Consider the following 25497-nt stretch of genomic DNA (forward strand, 5'->3'; position numbering starts at 1 on the left):
TACTTCGACTTACTTTGTTTGCTTGACTTTTATTGGGTTGTTTCTAGGTACTTTTTTCAATGTATGTGACACATGGATAATTCATAATCAGGACACTTTGCAGATATTAACTAACTTAGTTGGAAAATTTTGTGATCAAATATCGTCTACATCATTTATTGCCTTGTCTTTGGTGGCTCAATAAATAAATAAATTAGGAATTGTGGACAAGAGTGTATAATGAGCACAGTGTACCCCAAATGTCACAAGTGTACGAGTTAAAGAATATGATTGTGTGATAAAATAAAATATGATATATTCTTTTACGAAATATTTTTTTAAAATTATAAATAAAATATTAATCCATGTTTTTTTAACATAATTTAATATTCTTTTACGCACTCATTTGTGTTATTTAGGTGCATCATGTATTCATGTTCATTGTGTACTCTTGTCCACCATCTAATTAAATTACAGCTACGAGTGGTCATTTGGTGAATATACTAAAAGATGGCACCAAATCGAGCCATAAAATGAAGCGACACAACACAACATGAAAAGAAACAACACAACATCGATATGGGATAGTTACTACGAGTCGCATTATCGCATGTGTTGGGCATGTGCCATATTTTTACGGGACATGCACGATATAACACGACGCCACATGCGAAAATAAGTGGTTTTTTTTTGTCGTAGGCATAAAAGTAACGTACAATGACATGGACTTGAGTCGTGTCTAGGCCTTTCTTTAATAACACGACATATATGTATATAATGGATCAGACCTAGCTAATTAAATTGGCGTAATTTATTAGACGTATATAATATCTTGGAAGCTATATAGGCAGCCAAATATCTCAACTGGGAGGGATGCTGCCCATCGAGGTACCCATGCAAACTCCCGCGGGAGATTAGTCCACTCGCCGAAGGCGGTGGGAACTCCTCGTAGTAGAACCAAAAAAAATATAGGCAGCCAAATATCATATACTTGTCCCCTAAAAAAAAAGTATTTACTTGGAAGAAAACTTTCAAAATTGACGTGTAAGTATTTTTTTAAATTCTTTTTCACGGTTGCTAAATCCTTTGAAATGGCTAATCCGTAGCATCTTTACGGATTATGAGGGAGAGAGAATGGTCAAAAGACGAAAATCACAATGACATAGAATTACAAGAGGTTCCTTTTACCTCTATAAAATCCACCGTTTGATTAGTTTTCCGATAACAATGGTTGATCATTAAACCTTTAACCTTGACTAGGTCCACCGATGTATCCTCTATGAGACCACTAATTTCCCAAGGTACCTGCCAAACTCGATTCATGGAGTTGATGACCACCAAAATGTCCCCTTCAATGATCCATTTTTGTAACCCAGAGCTAAATCACACTTGACCACTTCTCTTAGAGCTGACGTTTCCGCAAACAAGATGGAGGCATCTAGGTAAAAAGCTTTGGCCCCCGCAAGTTTGAGCTCCCCTTTTTTGTCGCGGATGACGAAGCCCAAACTCGTGAAAGTAGTACATTTTTTAGCACCATCGTAGTTGAGCTTCACATAGTTTGAGGGTGGGCATGCCCAAGTAACCTACTTTAGAGAGGAACTCTTTTTCTTATTAAGCATTGTTGTAGAAGAATCTTGATCATAAGTACTAAAATGTATTTGCAAATGCTTACAAATTACATTGCAGCTTTCCGTGATACTAATGGGGAAATACCAAAACATTTCTTTCTTACCAAATATGCCACCAAACAGTGGTGACTTTTACTGTGTCTTCCCAACCTAATGAATTTTTCAAGCGGAGCAAATGATCTAGAATAGAAGAGTTGGGCATTGGCGAGAATATAGGCCAACCTTAGGAGTGATGGAGCATTGGAGCTTTTCAAGCAGATCTACTCCATAAAGGCAGTGGAGAAATGAGAGTTATCTTCTGTGTGGTGAGAATAAAATTGTTGGGAGAATGTTACATGACTTCTAAACAATCTTTCCTTTGAAGGAAGTACATCATTTCAAATTTTCCATGGATTTTTTTATATATTAGGAATGACATTTAATTTCCAAATTCAACAATTATGAATTACATATGGCAATAGTTTTATTTGATAGTTATATAGCTAGTAAAATATCATTTATTTGGGGTTGAAATTCAAAGATTTACAAGTGATATTTTAATGAAATATTGCAATCTATAAGAGGTGGGGTAATTTTTAATTTTACCTTTTACGTTTATATCAAAAGTACTAAGAATTCCATTAAAAACAGAGATTATTTTTGGGTGTAGTTACAAAAGTTCTATCTTATGTACCTAGTATTATCGGTCTCTTTTTGCTTTTGTGCTTTTCATAAGTCAATAAGTTTTTTTTGTTCTCTATACTTCGACCACGATCTCTTTATTTTATTTTATTTATGTACTAATTTGTTTTTGCAAAGTTTTGGTGCACATTTTGACTTACAATATATCCATAAATAAACTATGAAAATTTATATTATAATGATCACTGTGCACCCTGTTTTACAAAGAATATATAGTTCAAATACAACGAACATATTGTTCATACCCAAGGAACATATAGCCAATGAACATATAGTTCAAATCCATATAACATATAGTTTAAATATTTCACTAGTACATGTACATTAAAATCGTTCTCAATGTTCATTAGATTTTCAATAAGTGTTCAACATGGTACACAATGAGCACTGTGCATCCGGGTGTATAATCCAAATTGTGTTGTTTGATTAAACATATTGCATCTCGTAATTATTTTCGGAACAATGGAGCTAATATTTTCTTTCAATATTTGTTAAGACCAATAAAGAAAATGACATCTATTGAACCGCAAATTATTATTCTGTACTTTTAACAGAATAACAAAAATCGTGTTGAGTATTTTTTTTTTGATACGGAAAGAAATCTGCACTCCCAAATCCAAAAAAGTTTGTGGATCACACACAATGTAGAAAACAAATCAATCAAGATTTCAAAGGAGTAAGTTTAGAAGAAGTGGTTGTATTACAAGGAATTTTTAACAGCATTAGGTAACAATAAACACAGAGACCTCTCGTCAACATATTGTTATTTGAAGTGAAACCATAGAAGAATTTAATATTAGTACATATCCTAAACGAGTTTTCTATTGATTGAAAGTTATCATTTGCATTGTTTGATTAAACATATTGCATCTCGTAATTATTTTGGGAACAATCGAGCTAATATTTGCTTACAATATTTGTTAAGACCAATAAAGAAAATGACATCTATTGAACCGCAAATTATTATTATCATGTATTTTTAAACGGAATAACAAAAAATTGTGTCGAGTATTTTTTTTTGATATGTAAAGAAATCCTCTCTCTATTAAGAAGAAAATTCCAAAATATTTTGTAGATCAAACAAATCAATCAAGATTTCAAAAAGAGTAAACGTACGTATGAGAAGTGGTTGTATTCCAAAGAACTTTTAAATACATCATGTAATAGAAAAACGCAGACACCTCTAGTCAACATATTGTTATTTGATCAAAATAAAACCATACGGAGTAGAAGATTTTAATATTAGTACATATCCTAAACTAGTTGTCTACTGATTGAAAGTTATCATTTGCATTTTTTATTAAACACGTTGCATATCAGAATTATTTTGGGAGCAAACGAGCTAATATTTTCTTACAATATTTTCTAAGACCAATAAAGGAAATGACTTCAATTGAAGTGCTAATTATAAATATGTATTTTTAAACAGAATAACAAAAAATAGTGTCGAGTATTTTTTTTCGATATGGAAAGAAATTCGCACTCCAGTAATAATAAAAATCCAAAAAAATTTGTGCATCACACAATGTAGTAAACAAATCAATCCAAATTTCAAAAAGAGTAAGGAAGCTTAGGAGTAGTGGTTGTATTCCAAAGAACCTTTAGGTACATTATGTAACAGAAAACACAGTGGAAAAAACTTTATCTACCCACCACTAATAGAGAGTGTGGTAGTGGAATCCACATCAGATTTATTAATTGTTTTTTAATGTTCTATTAGTAGTGGGTTATCTACCGAGTGGGTAGATGTAGCAATGCCCGTCACCTCTAGTCAACAAATTATTATTTGATCGAAACAAAACCATAGAAGAATTTAATATTAGTACATATCCTAAACGAGTGGTCTACTGATTGAAAGTTATCATTTGCATTTATTATTAAACATATTGCACCTTAGAATTATGTTGGGATCAATCGAGCTAATATTTTCTTACAATATTGTATAAGACCAATAAAGAAAACGACATCAATTGAAGTGCTAATTATTACTTCGTATTCTTAAATAGAATAAAAAAAATCATGTCGAGTATTATTTTTTTGATATGGAAAGAAATCAGCACTCCTTTTAGAAAAAAAATCCAAAAAAAATTTGTGGATCACACAAGGTAGTAAACAAATCAAAATAAATCAATCCAGATTTCAAAAGAGTAAACTTAGGAAGAGTGGTTATATTACAAAGAACTTTTAACAACCATGTAACAGAAGATGCAGAAACCACTCGTCAACCTATTTTTATTTGATCAAGTAAAATCATATTAGCAATAAAATAATAATTCAATTAGGTATAATTGTATTTTCTTATAAATAGCAAGTAGAATTAATTTCATTATTTTGTGTAAAAAATAAAAATTTGCACAAAAAAACTAGCAAAACCCTTCTCTCTCCTCTCTTCACTATCTCTCTTACTCCCTCTCTCCAAGTCATAAGTGCGCTCAATGTGTGTGGGCGTTTCAGCGTTTGTATATATATCGCTCTCAACTCTTCATTTTAATGGCGTGAGCGTGCACAGAAGTAACAGACCGTACTACTACTCTTGGCTAAAACCGTGAAATATCAAAAATCAAAAACCCATTTTTCTCAAATTTCATAAATTTCCTTTTTTTGTACCCCTTCAATCAAAATTTCTTGACAGATTGAAAAAAAAAAGCGACGAAAATTCCTCCATCCATCATCGTTAATGTTCATGTATTTTTCCTTAAATTTTGTCTCTTTTGTTTGAAATTTTGATCTGGGGTTTTGTTTTTGTTTTTTGTTTTTTGTATTTTTTTTTGTTTTGTGACCTTTTTTTTCGCTGACTCTGTTGTGTCAAACCAAATCACAGTATTAGCGTAATTTTGGGGTTGTTTGTTAAGGTTTTAGAGAAACCAGTATGAAGAAAGGTGAAAAGGAAATGGAGGGTAATTATTATTTTTATAATTCTGGTGAAGCTTCTCATTATTATAATCAACAACTACCAATGTATGATTCTAGTTTTGTTCAACCTCCATCAAATTCTGGGTTTTGTTGTCCAGATTTTGTTGTTGGTTCGTCGTCATCATCTTCATCAGTGACAAACCCTTTTGATCACTCACGTTTTCCCACGCCAAAATCCCAATTTGTAGATCAATTTTGTGTGGGTCCAAATGTATCAGATTCTTCTTCTTCTTACTATAGGAGGGTTAACAACGGTGTTATTGGTGGGGTCATGGTGGATGAACTCGGTTTATCTAGAGATTTCCAGAAGCTGAATGTTGGGAATTCTGATGTTGTTGACAATTTGGGGTTTAGGATGTCTGATTGTAGTAGTACTAATGTTGCTGAGAATTTTGGGGTTTTAGGGAGTTTTTACAACATTAACAACAACAACAATGGGTTTTCTGGTAATGGAGGGTTTCAATCTTCTGTGTATAGGGATGAAAAGGGTGTTAAGGATTCTAGATTGGGTCAGAGAGGAGGGTTAAATGGTAATCTAGGCGATTCATTCGGGTCGAATCCGGGTTATCCTGCTTCTGTGCATGGTCATCACAACTGTTTGATTAATTTTCCTTTAGATGGGATGACTCAGGTAGGAGATGACTGTTGGGGGAATGGTGGGGTTTCACCACTAAGAGGAAACAAGTACATTGAACCTTTATCTGTGTATGAAAATGGCGATTTTCAAGGTAATGTTCCAATTCCTAGAGGGGGTAATGTAGGGTACAGTGATGAAATTCCCTTTCAAATGGAGCCTGGATTTGGCCCTCATATTGTTGGTAATGGTGTCCCTTTACAGCAGTATATGATTGATGGTTTTACCTCTTGGGTGAATTCTCAGAATTTGTCTATGTATAATAAGCTTGGATTGAATGAAGCTGCTTTGTTAGAGCAATATGGAAGGCAGTATTCTGAAAAAATGAGAGCTGAGAATTTAAGTAGGAAGAATGTATTGTATAACTCTATGAGGGAGAAGAAGATGAGAGTTGTTGAAGAAAGGGAAGTTTCTTTGATGAAAAGGACAAGAGATCTTGAAAGGAACTCGATCTTACGAGATAATAAGGGATCGAATAATGGAGTGATTGGTAAGAGTTACCAGTTAAGTGGGCGTATGAAGAACTTGCCTAGTAACATTGAGGAGAGGAACTTTGAACAACTCAATATTCTGTTCCAATCTGTAAAGGATTGTGAAAATGGTAGCAATGTGGTTAGGTTTGATCCCTTTGTTCAGACTCTATATAATTCATTGATTGAGGTTGAGGGTAACATTTATATCATGGCAAAGGATCAACATGGTTGTAGATTATTGCAGAAGATGTTTGATGAAGGGACATTTGAGGATGTGCAGAACATATTTAACGAAATCATTCACCATGTTGTAGAGTTGATGATGAACTCCTTTGGAAATTATCTAATCCAGAAATTGTTGGATGTTTGCAATGAAGAACAGAGGATGAAGATTATACATGTGGTGACTAAAGACCGCGGTGAACTTGTTAGAGTTTCCTTGAATACACATGGGTATTAATATTATCATTTCACATGATGCTAATTTGATCATTAATTCCCTTTTGACCTTGTTTGGTTGATTTTTTTTGATTGGAATTGGTTTTTTTTTTGTGTTTCAGTACACGAGTGGTGCAAAAATTGATCGAGAGCCTTAAAACAAGGAGGCAGATTTCATTGGTTGTACGATCTCTTGAACCAGGATTTCTTGATCTTACAAAAGATATTAATGGGAATCATGTTGTCCAACGTTGCTTGCAATGCCTTAGCAATGATGATAACAAGGTATCTTTCCTATAATATTTCCTATTTAGCTTAATGTAGATTACTTGAAGAGAGAAACAATTTCTAGACTTGTGCTTTGCTTCTATTGTTGGATTTTACTTGATGAAGTTTAACTAAGAGAAGCAATTCAAACTATACTTTTATCTTTGGATTTTACTTGGTCAAGTTAAACCTTTTTATAAGTGTTGACTTCAACTATTGCTAGGAGAGTGTTACAACAGTTTCCTGTTTTTGTTGTTGTCTGATATATGGAAGGGTAATATGGTAAGATCTTCATATAGAGTTGTAGACTAAGAATTTGCATTCCTAAAATGGGTGACTGTTCATTAAGATTAGGCAGCTATGATGAAAAGAAGATTGACTTTATCTACTTCTAGTCTTAGTTCTTGCTTCATTTTGGCATTGTAAGTTAGTGTACATGTTTATTTAAATGTTCTTTTTGATGATAGGAGCTTTCCTTTTACAACATGTTAGCATCATGAATATTAAATAGTTTTGTTTAATTAATCTATATTTCTGTTGTTTATTGTGTGATAATATTGTTTGCATCCTTCACTAATTCAAATAAGTGGAAAGGGTGATTTTGTTGTATAAACAAGCTAGATTTTCTGCTTTCTGATATAAGACACCAACTTGATTACTTGAACATATGACAGTTTTGTGGTTCTTATTTCTTCATTTGTTTTATGTGGCAAGTTCATCTTTGAAGCTGCTGCAAAGTTCTGTGTGGAGATTGCTACTCATAGGCATGGGTGTTGTGTCCTTCAAAGGTGCATTGAGTATTCCTCTGGTGAACACAGACAGAAGTTGTTACACAAAATTTGCAGCAATGGCCTTCTTCTTGCTCAAGATCCTTTTGGGTAACTACAATCTGAACTTTGGAATTCATGTAACTACTTTCTGGTTAATGCAAATTATCATGACTAGGTTTTACAAAATTGAATCTAAACATGAATTTTATGTGGATCTATCTATCTATTGGACACTTGCATGAATATCACTTATTGTTAGCTAGGACTTTCTGTCATGAATTAGTTTTATCAAGCACTTTTAAGTATTTGCCTTGATTACTACTTTACTAACCACATGGCTTAACAAAATTACTTTTCCCTTGATTACTTGAGCACAACATCATTAAAAGAATGTCAAATACTCACATTTTTGTCATGTCTACTTAACTGAGAAACCCCATTCATTTGCTTTTACCGATAGGAAACTTCCATCAGAGTTCTTTCTCGGTCATTCCAAACCATGGTTTTTGGCTCTGATTTTTGGATGAGCTTTACTACATCTTGGTCTTGCAGGGTAGGGTATTAGGGACTTTGTTGGAAGTTATACGTTAACTTTGTAGAAAATGGGGATGGTTCGCTGAAGCTAGTTCGTAATGTAGTCATGAAATTTTAGTCCTTATGCAAGTTCATGAGCTTAAACCCCTACATCTTTATATCTTGGTCTGTTGTACAGAAGATCAGTAGGAGGGGAATCCCTATAACCCTTTCATATTTGTATGATTTGCATTTGCTAATTTAGAGGTCTAAGTAAATCCCGGTAGGGACCGCAAAATAATATTCGAGTTCTACTTTTTCAGACTTGCAATTGTAGCTTATGCTTTGTTCTGTTCACCTTATTTCCACTTATTTCAGGAAAAATAAGTTCATACAAAGTATAAGATAAGTTCAGGAAAAATAAGGGTTGACCAAGTACAATTTCTAACTAAAATAATGTTTGATGAGTTATAATAAATTCAGACAAATTCAGATAAGGTAAGTTCAGAAAAAATAAGTGAAAATCAGGTGAATAGAACGCACCCTAATATTTTGAGCTTTTTCTAGTGGTATATTCAATTAGATTATATAAAGTAATCCTAGATCTTTTGCATCATTTTTCCAGGATTCTGATTTTATTATTGTTATATTATCGCAGAAACTATGTTGTCCAGTTCATCATCGAGCTCAAAATTCCATCTGCTACAGCACTGTTGGTCTCTCAATTTGAAGGGAACTATGTTCATCTCTCCATGCTGAAATGTGGCAGCCATGTCGTTGAAAAATGCTTGAAGTTTTACGAGGATTGCCATGCAAGAATTGTGTATGAACTGCTCTCAGTTTCTAATTTCGATCAAATTCTTCAGGATCCTTATGCCAACTATGTGGTTAAGTCAGCACTTGAATCCACCAAGGTCTGGTTACAAACTCTTCTTCCTGTTATTTTTTTTTCATGACATGTTATGCTCATACATAACCTCATACAGAGTATATGTTGAATCCATGTCAAATCATGCATATATATGTTGAATGTTGCTTTGTTCATTATTACATAACCTCATACAGAGTTAGCATTTAAGCAGTTGGAGAACTTAACCATCTAGATTATAGAATATAATTAGGTTGCGAATTTAGGTCTTTTTAGAATCATACATCTTGTTTCCTTTTCTGAAGGTAAGTCTCAGCTATTTCAAAACAAATACAGTAGTGTAAAACTTTCCTGCATTTAATTATATTCATTATCTTGACATTATTTAAAAGGTTTGAGAATTGTGGCCAGGGAGGGGATACGAGTTTTTGGGAATACGTTTGCTACAATGTACATTTGATTGTGCTAAAGTCGAAAATTATCAGATTTGTATCATGTTCTTAGGTCCTGTTATGTTCACCTTATTTCCACTTTATTTCAAGGAAAAAATAAGTTCAGATTAGTTCAATTAGTTCATTTTAGTTCAGTAAGTTCACAAAAAATAAGGGTTTATCAATTACACTTTATAACTAAAATAAGTTTTGTTAAGTTCAGAAAAAATATGTGAAATTCATGTGAATAAAACGCATCCTTAATGATACCTTATGCTTCACTATGTGGCAGGGTGCCCTGCAAGAGTCTCTTCTTACAGCTGCCCGTGCTCACTCAGTACTACGTACCAACCCGCATTGCAAGAAGATCTTCAGCCGAGTGCTGATGAAGAAGTAAGGCGAGAAGCTTTTTTGTATGTTGTTTCTGCAGAACGTAAAGAATTAATGTTGTTTGTTTGTTTGTTACTTTCTACAATAACTTTGTGTGTTGGAAATATGTGCCACTCTCTACTCGATCAGTACGTGTTAGCTTCTTTAGCTAGAGAAAATCTAACACGATCGATCGCATGGGTATGTACATGGTCGGTTTTGGATCCCCGTTTCCATGAGTGCCGCATAAGAGAATTTTTGCTTGGTCTCTCAGACAGAAAGAAGACGTGAGTTGTATAGCTGCTTGTTGTCATGTTTGCCGCGACTTCAGGCTGAAGTTATAGAAGTGTTTTACTGTTAACATTGAGACTATGAAGTGTTGTTTTTTTAGGGTTGTAAAAATGTGTGTTTTTTTGTGACATTTTTCCAAGTGAATTGGTTCCTTTACGTTGAACGTATGTTTTGCATGGCCAACTTGATATTACTGTATATTATATGGTACTTGGGGGCCATAATATGATGCTCAGACCATTATTATTATGGTAGGGCTCCATTGTTTTTGTTATTGTACGGAATTTGTCATTTGCACATGAAGCCAACAATTTGCACATTGAACTTGTTTTATATTTCCTCACTTCTTCGGAGGAATTGGGGTCGTGTTATGAATTGTTATTTTTGTATCTCGTGATAAAGTTTGACCCAAAAAACTACAATGGGATAATCTATTAAGAACGGAGGGAATGACTAATAAGAGATCATTGTCTATCTATTCTCTTAAAAAGAACGTGTTTATCTATATTAATCTTTCAATAATAAAGACTACTTTCTCTGTTTTATGCCATGCATCCACATTAGGATTTGTGACTCATATAAGTGTCACAATTTTAAAGTAAGCACTATCTTTATTGCTACTCACATGGGTTATTCCTTATTCTATACGAAGTAGAAAGTAAAGATTTTTATACACGCGTTTAATCCACGTGTTACACTTAAAAATAGAGGCAATGTGTTCATTGTTATCTTTCTTCTACGTTCTCATAATATCTTTCTTCTCCGTTCTCATAATTACGGAACTATCAAACCGAATTTGAATTTTTTAACCATACATTTTACATGTTTTATATAATATTACTCTTTTCGCCTCTAAATTCCAAATTTGGTAAGATACGTCATAAATTGATAATACTCCTTTCGCCTCTAAACTACGTAATTGGTAAGTCACGTCATGCATTATTCCAAATTACAAGTTTGTTCACACCGTTGACCAATAGTTAGAGAAAATACAATTTTGATACAACGAATATGTACACATTTTAAACTAAAACGGTTATTGCCATACTGCTAATTCAATCCAACTCATTTGCAAACACAAGTAGCTTTTCAGTTTTCCCAATCAACCTGAGTTGTGTCATTTTTAAGTCCATCAATGACAAATTTGTTAGACCAATCCGATTCGGTTAAAGTTACTCCCTCCGTCCCGGAATACTTGACTTGTTTTCCTTATCGGGCCGTCCCTTAATACTTGACCTGTTTCTAAAAATGGAAATATTCTAACAATATTATATTATTTCTCACTCCACCCCTATTAACCCACCTACCCCCTACTCCATATAAAAAATAATTAAAAATTCAACCCCTACTCTCCCCTAACCCCACCTCTTAACCCACCTCTCACTAACTACATTAAAATAATGCTCCACTATCAACTACTACCTATTAAATTAAATAAGTCAATTCAAGTCCCTTAAACTCTGTACCGGTCAAACCGGGTCGAGTATTTCGGGACGGAGGGAGTAATTCCGTTGCAGCGAAAATCCAGTTGTCTAATTTTGCGTAAAATTTGTTCAAGAGTTCGTTCTCTAAGCTTATAAGACCTTATGTAACTTATATGACTGTATTAAAATTTATCTACACTTATTAGACCCAAAAGTTGAATAGAACACACCCTCAAACGAGTACTCCCTCCGTATTTTTTTAAGAGATACACTTGTCTTTTCCGGCCGTATTTTTTTAAGAGATACACTTGTCTTTTCCGGCCGTATTTTTTTAAGAGATACACTTGCCATTTTTGGTAACTTATCAACCCCACCACCTAATTAAATAATATATCTACTACACTTTATGACCACCATCCAATTAAAAAATAATTTTACAACTACACCCACCCCACCCCCACCTCCACTTGTTCAAAAAGACATGGTCCCTAATGTACTTATTTATTAAAATATCTACCCCAACCCCACTTTTTTTATTCTTCTTAAGACCCGTGCCCAACCAAGTGTATCTCTTAAAAAAATACGGAGGGAGTATTAGAAACCGTTAGTAATCCACCTACGAATTTCAAAAAAATAAATCAAGGGCAAATCAGTCCAAAAATAAAATGAAATCAATAGTACTACTAGCTGTCAGTACAGAGACGTTCTTCTATATCCAACCCTAACCTCACCTCTGCACACAGCACACCCACCCGTCGCCCCCCTTTCTCTCTCTCACCTTCCCAGAAAATTGCAGTATCTCGACGAACAACCAACAATGTCGCACTTCGGCAGAGCTGGCCCACCAGATATCCGCGACACTTACTCTCTTCTCGTCCTCAACATCACCTTCCGTAACCTTCCCCTCTTTTTTCTCTCTCCTCCATTTCTTCTCCTGCTGAATTTCTTCAATTATTAGAAATTCTTTGATTGATTTTGTTTCATTTCTTTATTTTTCAGGTACTACAGCAGATGATTTGTACCCATTGTTTGATAGGTATGGGAAGGTTGTTGATGTCTTCATTCCTCGGGACCGCAGGTAAACTAGGGTTTCCGATAAATCTCAATTTTTTTCCTAGGGTTTTTGGGTTTTTTTCATTTGTTTAGAAATTTGACGTTTTTCCCCAAATTGTTTTGATTTTAGAACTGGTGAATCTCGGGGATTTGCTTTTGTGCGTTACAAGTATCAGGATGAAGCTGCCAAGGCTGTGGAAAAGCTTGATGGTTAGTTTTTTTTGCCTCCAATTACTCCATTTTTTTTTTTAATTTTAATTGTGAAAAGAATTGGGTTTAGTTTTGAAATTAAGTTACGAGTGAGTAACTTTAATTTCCCCAAATTCTGTTTGATAATATGCAGGCAAGGTTGTTGATGGTAGAGAGATAATGGTCCAGTTTGCAAAATATGGTCCAAATGCTGAGAAAATGTAAGTGTTAACAACATTTTGTGTTAGTTCTTGGGTAATTTTTGGTGTTTTCTGTTGTTAATCTCAGTTCCACAAGCTCAAATGAACGAAGTGAGTGTTTATTGTTAATTTATTAAGCTGAAAGTAGGATAAGGCAGCTCAAATCAGTGGTAAACTAATTATTTGTAGAGGGTCTATTATTCGGAGTATGAGTATTTCAATGGTTTGTTGATGGTGGAAGTTTATTTTTTTGTCTATTCTAGTTTTCTCCTTCCAATATTGTTACATTCCAATAAATTTTCTTTGTTCCAGCGTATTCTGACCATTTCATAATGTAATGCTGTTATTAAAATTGACCCAAAAAAGATGAAATTTGAATTAATCTAACCTGGCCAATTTTCTCTGTTAATCTTAGATTTTTAGTGAACTGGTGGGGATATTTATAATTCTGGCCTTTTCTTTCAATGCATAAGAAAATAGGTCTTAAACTATTAATTCAATCGATATGTCAAACATTAGCCTTTCTTGAATCCAGCCTTTAGCATAGAACAGGGAAATGAAAAAGACAGGCATTGCCCATGTTGCTAACCATTTTTAAGGTTACTCCTGTCCAGGTTTAAGTTTGTAGGCTTGTAGCTGGTAGTCTGGTACTAGCCATAGTATTGGCTTTGATGTTGTTTAATTCAATCTTTGATTTGTGTGCTTGACCTTGGGAAAATCTGTAATTTCTTGTTAACATCCAATGTCTTGCAAGAATTGAATCTCATTTCTGCTTGGCTTTGTATTTTCTTGTTTTCAGTCAGAAGGGGAGAATTCTCGAGCCAGTCAAGACAAAAGAAAGATCAAGAAGCCCACGTCCTAGGTGAGTTACAATATTCTTTTCTGCTTATATCATTTTTGTCATAACTGTAGTGTTGATTGTCTCTGAAATAATTGTTATTCTTGTTGTAATATGTTGTGTGCAATGAAATTGTTTTCAGACATCGCGATGGTCACAGAGATGACCATAGGGACAGAGATCATAGGCGGAGAAGTCGCAGTAGGAGCAGAGAAAGGTCTTCAAGAGATAGGTCCTCAAGAGATAGGCATCGTGGGAGAGACAGGGATTACCGCCGCCGAAGCAGGAGTTACAGTAGAAGCCCGGACCACCGCAGAGATGATGCTAAAGGCAAGTATGATGATGAGAGACGAAGCCGAAGCCGGTCATATGGAAGGTACCATGTTGAACTTTGTCTTTACTAACTAGTTTTGTTATGTTTACTTCATTCACATATCCTGATCAAAATTTCTGTTTTTCATGATAGTGCCTCACCCCGTAAAGGTAGTCTTAGTCCTAAGAGAAGCCCTTCTCCAAGAGCATCTCCAAAAGATGAAAGTCCTGCTGGACGTGTTCGTGAGGAGCGGTCTCCAGCTCAGCGATCTCCAGCTCAGCGGTCTCCAGCTCCTAGGAGCACTTCACCTCGTGGACGAGCTGCTGTTTCTCGTAGTCAATCTCCTCGCAAATCTGATATGGATGTGAGTTTCACAGCTTTTTAACTTGATCCTTTTGTTAGCTAAACTTTTATGGAAGTTGTAACGGTAAATTTGTTCTTTCAGGAGTAAACGGTGCAGCACACAACTGTTGCTTTGATCAGAATGCTTCTAATGAGAGACCAATCTGCCGGAGAACCTTTTGCATGTCCATGTTATTGTTCAGTGCTTGACTTGAATTGAAGTGTTTGTTGAAAGTTAGAACTTTCTTAGTTGAATTCCATGCTGCAGTCAACTTTCCTTGGTATGGTCCTGTTTAGCTTTGAGCAGTTTATTTTGCCAGTATGTTGTAGAACTTGAGATGGTTTGGTGATCTTTTAGTCTTGGAGGTTATCTCTTGTTATTTTTCTGTCCTTATGCTAGTTATTTGTCCCTGCACTTGCTCTTTTTCCATCGTATGATTCTCGTCTATACCTTTCATCTAAAGACACCCTAGTCTTGGGCCTGTCTTGGCTCTGAGTTGATATCTAATTTTCTTGGTTCCTTTTTCTTTCGTGCTGGTCTTTTTGAGAGTGACCGTGGACTTCTGTTGTGGTCTGCTCCAAATTTCATGACTTATTTTATGGACTGATGGATCATTGAAGGTTTTGACCTTTTTTCTAGCATCACTCCACCGTTGATCTTCTAGGTTTCCACACAAGATTGTACACAGTATTTTTTAAAACATCTTGCTTTATTTGATGGATCCAATTCTTTAGGGATTCAATAGACACAGGAGTCCCACATTTTGGTGATTGAACAAATGGCAATATAGTTACTGGTCTACTTGCTTACTGGTATATCATGTATGATAGTCCCGTATAAACCATGGATGATGGTTAACTTGTCATCTATTGGGTGTGTTGTTTAAACAGATCTCTAGTCTTTGACACTGTAAACTTTTAACAGAGGTAGAAATCAAGCTAATATTTTTCACTATATCACAGCACGTGAGCTGCTGTAGCTGCGCACGTGAGCTCGTTGCTGTAGCTGGTCGCCTGATTTATTGCTAGTTTTAGTTTTGGTGTTGATGAATCAATCCCGGTAGCTGAATGCAGCTGGTACCTTAGACTATCTCTGTCTACACTAGAGCATGTGAACTAGTGAATGTAGCTGTGTACCTGAGCTCGTTGCTCTAGCCTGCAGTTGAGGGATAGGAATACATACGTTGGTTAGATCAATATTCCTGCCTATGCTGCTGTTGGCTCTGCTTTATTGCTTATTATCTTCTGCTGAATGCTGATTATAAGTAAGTCTTACTTGCATCCCTATTACCTGCTTGCATCAAATTCCTATCCATTTTTCTGTTTAGCACTGTTGCCATTGCCCATGAGCTCTTGACTGTAGTGGTTCGTGTGAGCACGTGGCTGTAGATGACACAAATTGATAGGCAATTCGTTTGTTGATGGTATGAATGATGTGGTTCGTGTGAGCCCGTGGCTGTAGATGACACAAATTTGATAGGCAATTCGATTGTTGATGGTATGAATGATGCATTCTGCACTTGCGGTTGATGACTAAATTCCCGCCTCTGATTCGCTTGCTGTTGTCAGCTATTAACTTGCAGATGACAAATTGAATTCCCTCAGATTTACTATTTTAATCTGATGATTTCTGTTGCTGGTAGATTTACCTCAATGCGTTCAAGTAAATATATATATTTTTTAATTTACACTGGTAGAAGTTGTACCATATGTGACAGAAAATGGTACAATAAAATCCTGAAAAGTATTTCTTGAATGAATAGATTTGAGTTTGCTGGTAATGCCTTGAGTTTCTATGCTTTCTTGCCTTTTGTTTTTGTACAATAATGAGAGTGGTGGATGCTAACAATTGAAGACTCTGATTCAAGCCATGTTACTACATCTGAGTCAATATTGTTTCAAAAGAGTGAAGCAATTTGCGAGCAAAATGAGAGTATGTGGAGATGATCATGAAGCATGCCTTTCCGTTCTAATTATAGAATTTTGGCGGCGGTCGCGTTACTGAGCGTATCGTAGCTTTACGATGTATTCGCTTGAATCGGTGTCATATGGAGGTTGCGGTAGCAAGTTAGGCGCCTTGTCACGGACAGGCCTTTTGACGGCCGGCGCTGCTTCTGATTCTGGGTAGTATTGCCTTTGAATTGTAGGGTTTCCGTTCCGGAAATATCGCAATATAGTTGACTTTTATTCTCTAACCATTACTTTGACTCTTTAGATTTCAAATCGTGTGCAAGTAAAAATTATAATAAAATAATATTTAGAATATATATATAAATACGAATCTAACATGATTCCACATGACTAAAATTTCTTTACATAATAATTACAAAAAATGGTCAAAGTCGTAGTGTAAATAGTGTAAAAAACAAATGGTGTGATATTTTCGGTACGGATGAAGAACCATTTTTGGACATCGTTTGCCCCAATTTTTATTGAGGGAAATTAATATTATCAACATTAGTAGTGTACTGGAAGTGTTGATTACACATTTACACTACGTATTTGAAATTAAATCATGTTAGGAGTAAACCTGCCTTATTTATAAGGACATTTAACTAGAGGATGATTTTAGCCTCTTACCGTCTTACTCCCTCTGTTCTATAAATTCCTTACTTTTTAATTATGTGCGGTTTTCAATGCATTACTTTTACCATTAATATTTTTAATTTTACACTAGTAAAAATTATAAAAAAAAGTTACATAGAAAATTTATGAAAATTCAATGATATCCCGCAAGTTAATATTTAAAATTCTCACGAAATGATAACAGGCACAAAAGATGCGTGAGGACTAGGAGTATGGTACCACTTACAATAACTATTCTACTCTCACCCTATATTTATGTTCTCTATCTCTTTCTCTCTGCATAAACACAGAGAGGGAGCTCAAGTAAGAAAATGGCAGGAGGAATGCCCTTAGTCGACGAAGGCGGCAACTCGAGTGGGAAAATAACGGCCACGGTGGTGCTAACTTGTGTAGTTGCTGCCTCTGGTGGACTCATTTTTGGCTATGATATTGGAATTTCAGGTACCACACATTTTTTTAATCTATGTTCTTCTGTATTTTTTTGTATATTGATGTGTTAAGGACGACCTGATCAAGATGAGCCCGGCCCGGCCCGACATAACAGGCTGATTTTTATGCCACGACCCGGCCCGTCATTTGATTAGGTCTAGTTAAGATATAGCCGACTTTAGGACAACCTTACTTGAACATGATATGTTCTATAGTATTCATACCTCTGTATCTTTGAGTTGTAAAGCCAATTTTAGGCACAATCCTTGCATTTTTTCTCCCCCCTATGTTTTCTCTGGTTTTCATAGTATGTTTTATCCCGTTTAATTCAAGATTAAGTCTGACCTACAATTTTACAAAGCTGACTGAAAATACATGCACGATGTACCAGTAAAGTAGGGTCCTTCATCTTACATTCTTACCTTCAAAAAAAACCAATGATCTAAATTTGTACATCCCGACTCACTGACCATCTCTAGATTTGTACTTTTAGTTAAAAAAAGTACACTCATAACACAAAGCATGAAAGCACACTTTGACCGGTAGATGAGATTGCCCGATACACTCCTCGCCTCCCACCCCTTTACAAATAGATGATTCATCCATGTAGTTGACACTAAAGATGGATGTAGACCAGACCAACATGGGCTTGGGGCCTATTATATTTTTTTTGACCTGACTTATTACAAAAGGGCCCGGTCTACAATCATTTTTAGTTTTTTTAAAGGTAAGATGAAGTGCCTATCAGGCTGGAATCCCACACGGGTTTCCGGATTAGTTGGCTAGACACTTTGAGACTGGGGAGATGGTAAGGGAATCCTACCTCAAAGTGCCGTCAATAGAATTGAACCCTCAACCTTTTGGTTGAAAGGTAAAATCATTTCCACTATGACAAGACATTGCTCGGTTACAACCATTTTTAGTTGGCACATTATATATGTTAGAAAAATGAATTAATCCGCATATACAAATCCCTTCAAAATATGGGCTAGCACTAATGAATTTAATCGGGTAGATTTTCCGAATAATTTAACCGATAACATATCGGAATCTATCGTGTATTCCTGCAAAATATGATTTGTGCACCCGGGTGCACAATGCTCACTGTGCACCCTGTTTTTAAATGAACAAAAAACGTTCAAATTTTAATGTATCGTACTACCGTGTATCGGTGTGCCTTTAGTAACACTATATGTCTCTATGTACCATTTCAGTGTCATTTATAATTGATTTGGACCACAAATAATGCGTGTAAGAATTTTCATAAGAAATAAGCCAAGTAAGGAATGACGTGACCAAATTGACATTAGGTTACTATAGTTGGGTTAGTTTTATTTTCAGTTCCTACTTACTCATCAGTCGTTGTATTTACTAATTACTAATTAGATTGTCATTAGGCACCATAAAAACTTACAATTCATCTTTAACTTGTGTACTTTTTATACTTGATGAATAACTTCCTAAAGAAACAAGGATCGACTTAATATTGTTGGAACTATGACTAATAAGAACAATAATTAGAACAAGCTTATCTGTAACAATGTCGTGGCGTGACACCAATCACTGCCCTAAAGTCGAATTTGCCCCGCTAAGTACACGCGGACTCGTAGCAACCGACCCCCAGGGATACACGACTCCAATCCTTCGGGTAGTGCAATATATGATTAAAGGGTAGTGCAATATATAAAGGGTAGTGCAATCCTTCGGGTAGTCCAATCCTTCGACTCCAACCCTTAACCAAAAAGAACAAATGATTAAAGGGTAGTGCAATATATAAAGAAGGTAGTATGTGGGTTTTTTTATCAATGTGGGACAATTGGTTTTTCATTCTTTTGAAGCATTCCTTTTTGGAGGAACAAACTCCAACAAATATAACGTTCGCAAATATATTGTGGAATCCGACTCAATAAGCTCATTCGCAAATGCAAGTGGGGTAAGTTTGGGGGATAAAGGTGGGATAAAATCGGAATTAGAATTTTAGGACGATGGTAGTTTTGGGAGAATCATTTTCCATAAGGCATAAATGGAATAGATTTCAATTGGGAAGAATAAAAATAAACACTAATTTGAGAAGCGAGAAGAACTATAAGAAACGAAGGTAGTATATTTCAGAGGAAGAACTATAATCATCTCAAATTTAAGATGAATTACTAAACGTTTGTCCATAGACAGTACCTGAGATGTAATTGTATATGGACTTGTCAAAATTACGTCTCAAATTTGTAATAGAGTGATCGATCGTAATTCTATCTCAAAATTTGCGTAAACTTGCGTAAGGACCCCTCCTATTTCCGTTTCAAATAGTCAAATCCGTCTCTAATCAAAATTTGATAAAGATTTGGACTAATTAGGGAGGAATTTTCCATCTTTATAAAGTGATGTTTTTGTAGTGAGCTTAATAAAAAGAATAACATGAGAAGTTTAATTGAAATTCCTTCATTTTGTACCTCAGGGGGAGTAACAACAATGGTACCATTCTTAAGAAAGTTTTTCCCATCAATACTTGAAAAGTCAAGGGATGCAAAAACAAACATGTATTGTATGTATGATAGTCAAGCTTTGACATCCTTCACATCTTCCCTCTACATTGCTGGATTAGCCGCTTCCCTAGTGGCTAGCCGTATCACCGCCAAGTTCGGACGTAAGTTCACCATGGTGCTTGGTGGCTGCACCTTCCTTCTTGGTGGTGCTGTCAATGGTGCTGCTCAAAACGTTGCTATGCTCATCATTGGCCGCATTTTGTTAGGCTTTGGTGTTGGTTTTACAAATCAGGTTAGCACAATTTGTAATTTTTAGTGTTTTTATTCTGTTTCATTTTTGGGTAATGCTATTTGTCAAATTTGAGAATAAGGGACAATCATTTTCTTTCCCTTACAACTTAGCTCTTGCTACATAATACTCTTCGGCAGTTAATACTTATGAATAATACTCTCTCGGTTTTTGAGTAAATGCATCACTTTAACCGATACATTTGTGACCACTGATATATCTAGCCGTCTATTACTAAATGCTTTGAAAAGCTGATACAATGAAAATCCAACTACATATTCCATAATATCATTAAATATTTTGTATGTATTAAAAATATTCAATTCAAAGCAGTACATGAATAATGTGATGCATTATTTATCAACGGAAGGAGTAATGGTTACTAGAAGTCATTTTGACAAATAACTTATATGGGGAAGTGATAAATCCAAGGAAAATTTTACTTCTTCCAAGGAAATCCACATTTTTTTAAAGGTGATTTCCTTGGAAGAAGTGAAATTCTTCCTTGGATTTATCATTTCCCACTTATATGGCCATGACCTCTAATAAGAAGTACATTGTACAAATTATACTCTCCTGGTACGATAGCACCTTAACGAGAATCAAACTCGTTCCGGTTGAGGATTTAGAACTGTCTTAGGGCCGATCCGATCTTCTTTGCTTTAGGTGTTGTCTGTAGCCTGCACAGTAAAGTGGGTTAGCTATATTCGGGAGTGATTCGAAAATCCCTCTGATACCTAAGAGTCATTTAATGCTGATTTCACTCTAATAAATTCATACTAGAATGATTGTGGGATCATATACCTTTGACAATAAATGATTATCCATATATATATATAAGCGGACGACCGATAGGAACGATAATTTCATAATCAATTGGCCGACTAAGTCTTATTGGCCTTGAATACCCTTTTCAGCTATAGTTGGGAAAAGGGTGTTCTACAGGTATGCCGGTAGGACATCCCGTATAAAACTGACGACCTTGTAGATGAAAAATGGAAGGGTTTACCAACCCTCACACACCATGCTCCTAACATATATGTGTAATGGTTTTGTAACACAGGCAACACCAGTATATCTATCAGAAGTAGCCCCCCCAAAGTGGCGAGGTGCATTCAACACTGGATTCCAGTTCTTCATAGCCATCGGAGTAGTAATAGCCAACTCCATAAACTACGCCACAAAAAACCAAACCTGGGGTTGGCGCCTATCCTTAGGCCTCGCAATAATCCCAGCAACAATAATAATCCTGGGAATTCTTCTCATCCCCGACACTCCCAACAGTCTAGTTGAACGAGGAAAGATGGAGGAAGCCAAGAAGACCTTAGAGAACGCACGTGGGGTTAATATCGATGTCAAAGCCGAGTTTGCAGAGCTTATCAGGGCTACTGAGTTGGCAAATGTAGCTAGAGAGGAGCCCTTTGATGCCAAGAAGACCTTAGAGAACGCATGTGGGGATAATACCGATGTCAAACCCGAGTTTGCAGAGCTTATTCAGGATGCTGAGCTGGAAAATGTAGCTAGAGAGGAGCCCGTTGATGCCAAGAAGACCTTAGATAACGCATGTGGGGATAATACCGATGTCAAAGCCGAGTTTGCAGAGCTTATAAGGGATGCTGAGTTGGCAAATGTGGTTAGTAAGGAGCCCTTTGTGACTATATTTGAGAGGTGTTATAGGCCTCATTTAGTGTTGGCGATTCTTATTCCGTTGTTTCAGCAGATTACTGGGATCAATGTGATCGCTTTTTATGCACCTGTTTTGTTTGAGTCTGTTGGGTTTGGTAGTGACTCTGCTTTGATTGCTGCTATTATTCTGGGTGTGGTTAATCTGGGTTCGATACTTGTGTCGACGTTTTTGGTTGATCGATTTGGTCGGAGGTTCTTGTTCTTGGAAGGTGGTGTTCAGATGTTTATTTTCCAGGTACATTCTACACTAATTTTACATCGACTCATCCTTCAGTTTCAAATTATATAATTACATGATTTTAGAACTATCATATTTTGTACAGTTTTTGCCTATGAATATTTGTCAAAGATGCATAACTTGACTTCTTGAGCTGATCCTGTGTGACCTTTACTTTACTCTCCATTCCGAAATAGTAAGTCATGTTTTTGTTCCAAGTAGAGATATTCATGATTCATGGCCTCATGGAGTCATGGGCAGGGTGGACTATAAGTTCGGTCCACCCAGCCCGTTGAAACATATAGCGGACTTGCTGGATTTTCATACAAAATAAAAAAAATTGGGGATTAAGCCCGGCCCGTTCATGTTAATGGGTGCGATAATACTTGTCATGACTCACGGGCAAGCCCGTCCGGCCCATTTATATATATAAAAAAGTAATACTTGAGGTTTTTTCTGTTCTTTTGATTTAGTTGATTATGCTTGAGGTTTTAATTTTTATTCTTAAGTAACTAATAGAAAAATATTGGATACTTAACTTTTACTCCGTATTATGTAAACATTTTCACCTTATCATTATTAACTTTTCTGTTTGAAACTAACGAACTTGCTTCTTTCTCACATTCTTACGAGAATATCTCACAATTTAATTTTTAACTTTGTTTCATCAGAAAGGAGTCAAAAATTTAGAAATAAAGTAAGCAAAACAATTGTTTTTAACCATAAATATTAAAATAAATATATTTTAAAGACAGTTAGCCCAAGGGAAAGCCCAAGCCCAAGGGAAAGCCCAACCCTTTTAATACGTGGGTGTGGACGAGAAGTCAAGCCCGCAAAGAAAAGGATCGAGTTTTCAATTTTAGGCCTGTTGGACAAAAGAATAAGCTTAGACCTGGCCCGTTACCCATCCAAGCCCGAAAATGACCACCTCTATTTCTAATTTCTAAGTGGTTCTAAATAATTCGGCCACTACATAAAGTTAGAAAATAAAACTTTCATTTTATATATAAAGTAGTTTTTCACAAATTTGTCCTAGCATTTAAGCAATTTCTAATTTTTTGAACTATACATATCAACCTTGCAGATCGCAGTAGCAGGTGTTCTAGCAGCAACAACAACAGGTGTATCAGGAACCGATCACTTATCCAAGGGAAAAGCAATCCTAGTATTAATTCTAATGTGCATATATGCAGCTGGTTTTGGGTGGTCATGGGGTCCCTTAAGTTGGCTTATTCCAAGTGAAATCTTCCCATTAAAGATTAGACCAATAGGCCAAAGCATAAGTGTTGCTGTGAATTTCGCAACTACTTTTCTACTTTCACAAACATTTTTATCTATGCTTTGTCACTTCAAATTCGGTGTTTTCTTCTTCTATGCTGGTTGGATTGCCATAATGACCGTTTTTGTTGCACTGTTTGTGCCAGAAACAAAGGGTATACCGTTGGATTCTATGCATGTTGTGTGGAACCAACATTGGTATTGGCACAAGTTTGTGAAGGAGGGGGAGACTTAACTTGATCTTGATTCATTGTGGTTAAGTGTCAATGAATTACAAACTTGTTACATATGTTTTTTCTAAAAAATTTGTATGGAGTAAGTTGTAGTATGTCTTACATATTTAATTGTAATTCTAACTTTAGACTGTCACGTAGATAATGAGTCTGTTTGACAATTGGTTGTTGGCTGATATTTGTTTCACTTGCTTGTTTGACTGGTTGTTTGTGCCAGAAACAAAGGGTATACCGTTAGATTCTATGCATTTTGTGTGGTACCAACATTGGTATTGGCACAAGTTCGTTAAGGAGGAGTCTTAGTTAACTCGATGTTGATTCATTGTGGTTTAGTGTCAATGAATTACAAACTTGTTACATATGTTTTTTTTTAAAAAAATTGTATGGAGTAAGCACGTAAGTTGTACTATGTCTTACATATTTAATTGTAATTCTAACTTTAGACTGATTTATAAGTAGATAATAGGTCAGTTTGACAATTGATTGTTGTTTTACTTAGTTTGTTTGACTGACTGTTTGTGTTGCCTTTTTATGTTGGTTGTTTGAATGTTGATTGTCTAAAAAGGTGTTTGGTAAAGTTGATTGTTAGCTACTAAGTAGTACTGTTGAATACAAAACGTAATTAGTTACAAAGTAATTTAAAAGGCAACAATCTATGTAAAAAAACTACTCTTATTAGCTTTTAGGATCGGAAAATCTAGCTTTTTAAGGAAAAACCACTCACCAAACATGTGGTACATATTGATTATTTGACCACTTAAAAAGGCCAAAAGAAAATGAAAAAGTCAACAAAAGGCCCATTACTAAACATGTCCAATATTGCTTAGGATCACTAAATGTTACGGAGTATAAGGTTTTCATCTCGATCAAAAGTTTCAAAAGTTCAATTTTCCGTAGCTATAATAAATTCTTAAAATATTTGACATTTAATAAGTCTTGGTCAATAAGTCACTGTTCATCAATTGTCAGTTTCCAAGATGGGCCAACTACTTTAGAATTGGGTTTCTATATATAGAAATCCAGGCATGAATTATTAGAAAGTTTTTTTGATGGTGGGTTATTGTTGTTATACATGGCCACACGGGTGAGAGTGAAGGATAGCTCAGTTGGTTAGAACTTCCATCCTGGTTTCAGGTGATTCTGAGATCGATTCTCATCCCGTACTTGTGGCTCATTTGCACACAAAAAAAAAAAAAAACATGGCCACACAGGTCAATAATTCAACACTGTATGAACTCAACCGTGATCGCCAATGAAACTACCAGGCCAATTCCAGACTTAGGAGTTAGGCCTACAGCTGGCAATTCCTGTCCCGATCCGATAACCCGACTCTAACCCATCATGAAGCTAATAGAAACCCAAAACCAGACCCAACTTGAACCCTTTACTATTATGTATACGTTTTTTAGGCCCGGATAAAGGCTTGTGCAAGCTGGGCTATAGCACAGGGCCCACGAATATAAAGGGCTAAAAGGGCCTCCAAATTTAGATTACATATTAAACTGTGCAACAAAGTTATAGTAACACTTGCTTGTCATAGTGGTTGAGCGTGTACCTACCACACGCGAGACTCAAGATAAAATCCAGTTACACACTTTTTTTTAAAAGTTCCTTAAACTTTTATTATGTTTGAGACGGCTCTGACATTTTCATCCCTCATGTCTTTCACCAAACTGTTTTCCAGA

At 35.6% G+C, this 25497-nt stretch overlaps 2 protein-coding genes across 5 annotated transcripts; both read left to right on the forward strand.

Annotated features, from left to right (window-relative positions):
- Window positions 1-4617: 4617 nt before the first annotated feature.
- LOC110785689 (pumilio homolog 12) lies at window positions 4618-10636 on the forward strand. The gene is made up of 5 exons (XM_021990209.2): window positions 4618-6761; window positions 6869-7031; window positions 7728-7891; window positions 8955-9210; window positions 9888-10636. Exons 1-5 carry the CDS (start codon window positions 5158-5160, stop codon window positions 9990-9992), a joined length of 2292 nt encoding a protein of 763 aa, XP_021845901.2. The 5' UTR covers window positions 4618-5157; the 3' UTR covers window positions 9993-10636.
- Window positions 10637-12381: 1745 nt separating this feature from the next.
- On the forward strand, window positions 12382-24012 carry LOC110778286 (sugar transport protein 5). 4 transcript variants are annotated; one of them, XM_056837843.1, is made up of 10 exons: window positions 12392-12572; window positions 12679-12757; window positions 12863-12942; window positions 13076-13142; window positions 13921-13983; window positions 14102-14335; window positions 14426-14636; window positions 14718-14895; window positions 15578-15879; window positions 15978-16395. In XM_056837843.1, the coding sequence occupies exons 1-8, from the start codon at window positions 12497-12499 to the stop codon at window positions 14721-14723; spliced, it is 816 nt and encodes a 271-aa protein (XP_056693821.1). In that variant the 5' UTR covers window positions 12392-12496; the 3' UTR covers window positions 14724-14895; window positions 15578-15879; window positions 15978-16395. The 4 variants fall into 4 exon arrangements, with proteins under 4 accessions (XP_021838572.1, XP_056693821.1, XP_056693820.1 ...); XM_021982880.2 differs by having other exon boundaries at window positions 12382-12572; window positions 15578-16395; XM_056837842.1 differs by lacking the exons at window positions 12392-12572; window positions 12679-12757; window positions 12863-12942; ... (3 more) ...; window positions 14426-14636; window positions 15978-16395 and adding exons at window positions 17385-17641; window positions 20082-20401; window positions 21462-22319; window positions 23386-24012 and having other exon boundaries at window positions 14753-14895.
- The last annotated feature ends 1485 nt before the right edge of the window (window positions 24013-25497 follow it).

The sequence above is a fragment of the Spinacia oleracea genome, chromosome 2 (assembly GCF_020520425.1).
Source record: "Spinacia oleracea cultivar Varoflay chromosome 2, BTI_SOV_V1, whole genome shotgun sequence".
NCBI classification, from domain to species: domain Eukaryota; kingdom Viridiplantae; phylum Streptophyta; class Magnoliopsida; order Caryophyllales; family Amaranthaceae; genus Spinacia; species Spinacia oleracea.

Excerpts from the sequence above, each read along its gene's own strand:
- LOC110785689 (XM_021990209.2), top strand. The coding sequence starts at position 5,158 with ATGAAGAAAGGTGAAAAGGAAATGGAGGGTAATTATTATTTTTATAAT. Across the intron at positions 7,892-8,954 it reads CTTGCTCAAGATCCTTTTGG|AAACTATGTTGTCCAGTTCA; the intron begins GTAACTACAATC and ends ATATTATCGCAG. Across the intron at positions 9,211-9,887 it reads CAGCACTTGAATCCACCAAG|GGTGCCCTGCAAGAGTCTCT; the intron begins GTCTGGTTACAA and ends ACTATGTGGCAG.
- LOC110778286 (XM_056837842.1), top strand. The coding sequence starts at position 17,512 with ATGGCAGGAGGAATGCCCTTAGTCGACGAAGGCGGCAACTCGAGTGGG. Across the intron at positions 17,642-20,081 it reads CTATGATATTGGAATTTCAG|GGGGAGTAACAACAATGGTA; the intron begins GTACCACACATT and ends TTTGTACCTCAG. Across the intron at positions 20,402-21,461 it reads GTGTTGGTTTTACAAATCAG|GCAACACCAGTATATCTATC; the intron begins GTTAGCACAATT and ends TTTGTAACACAG.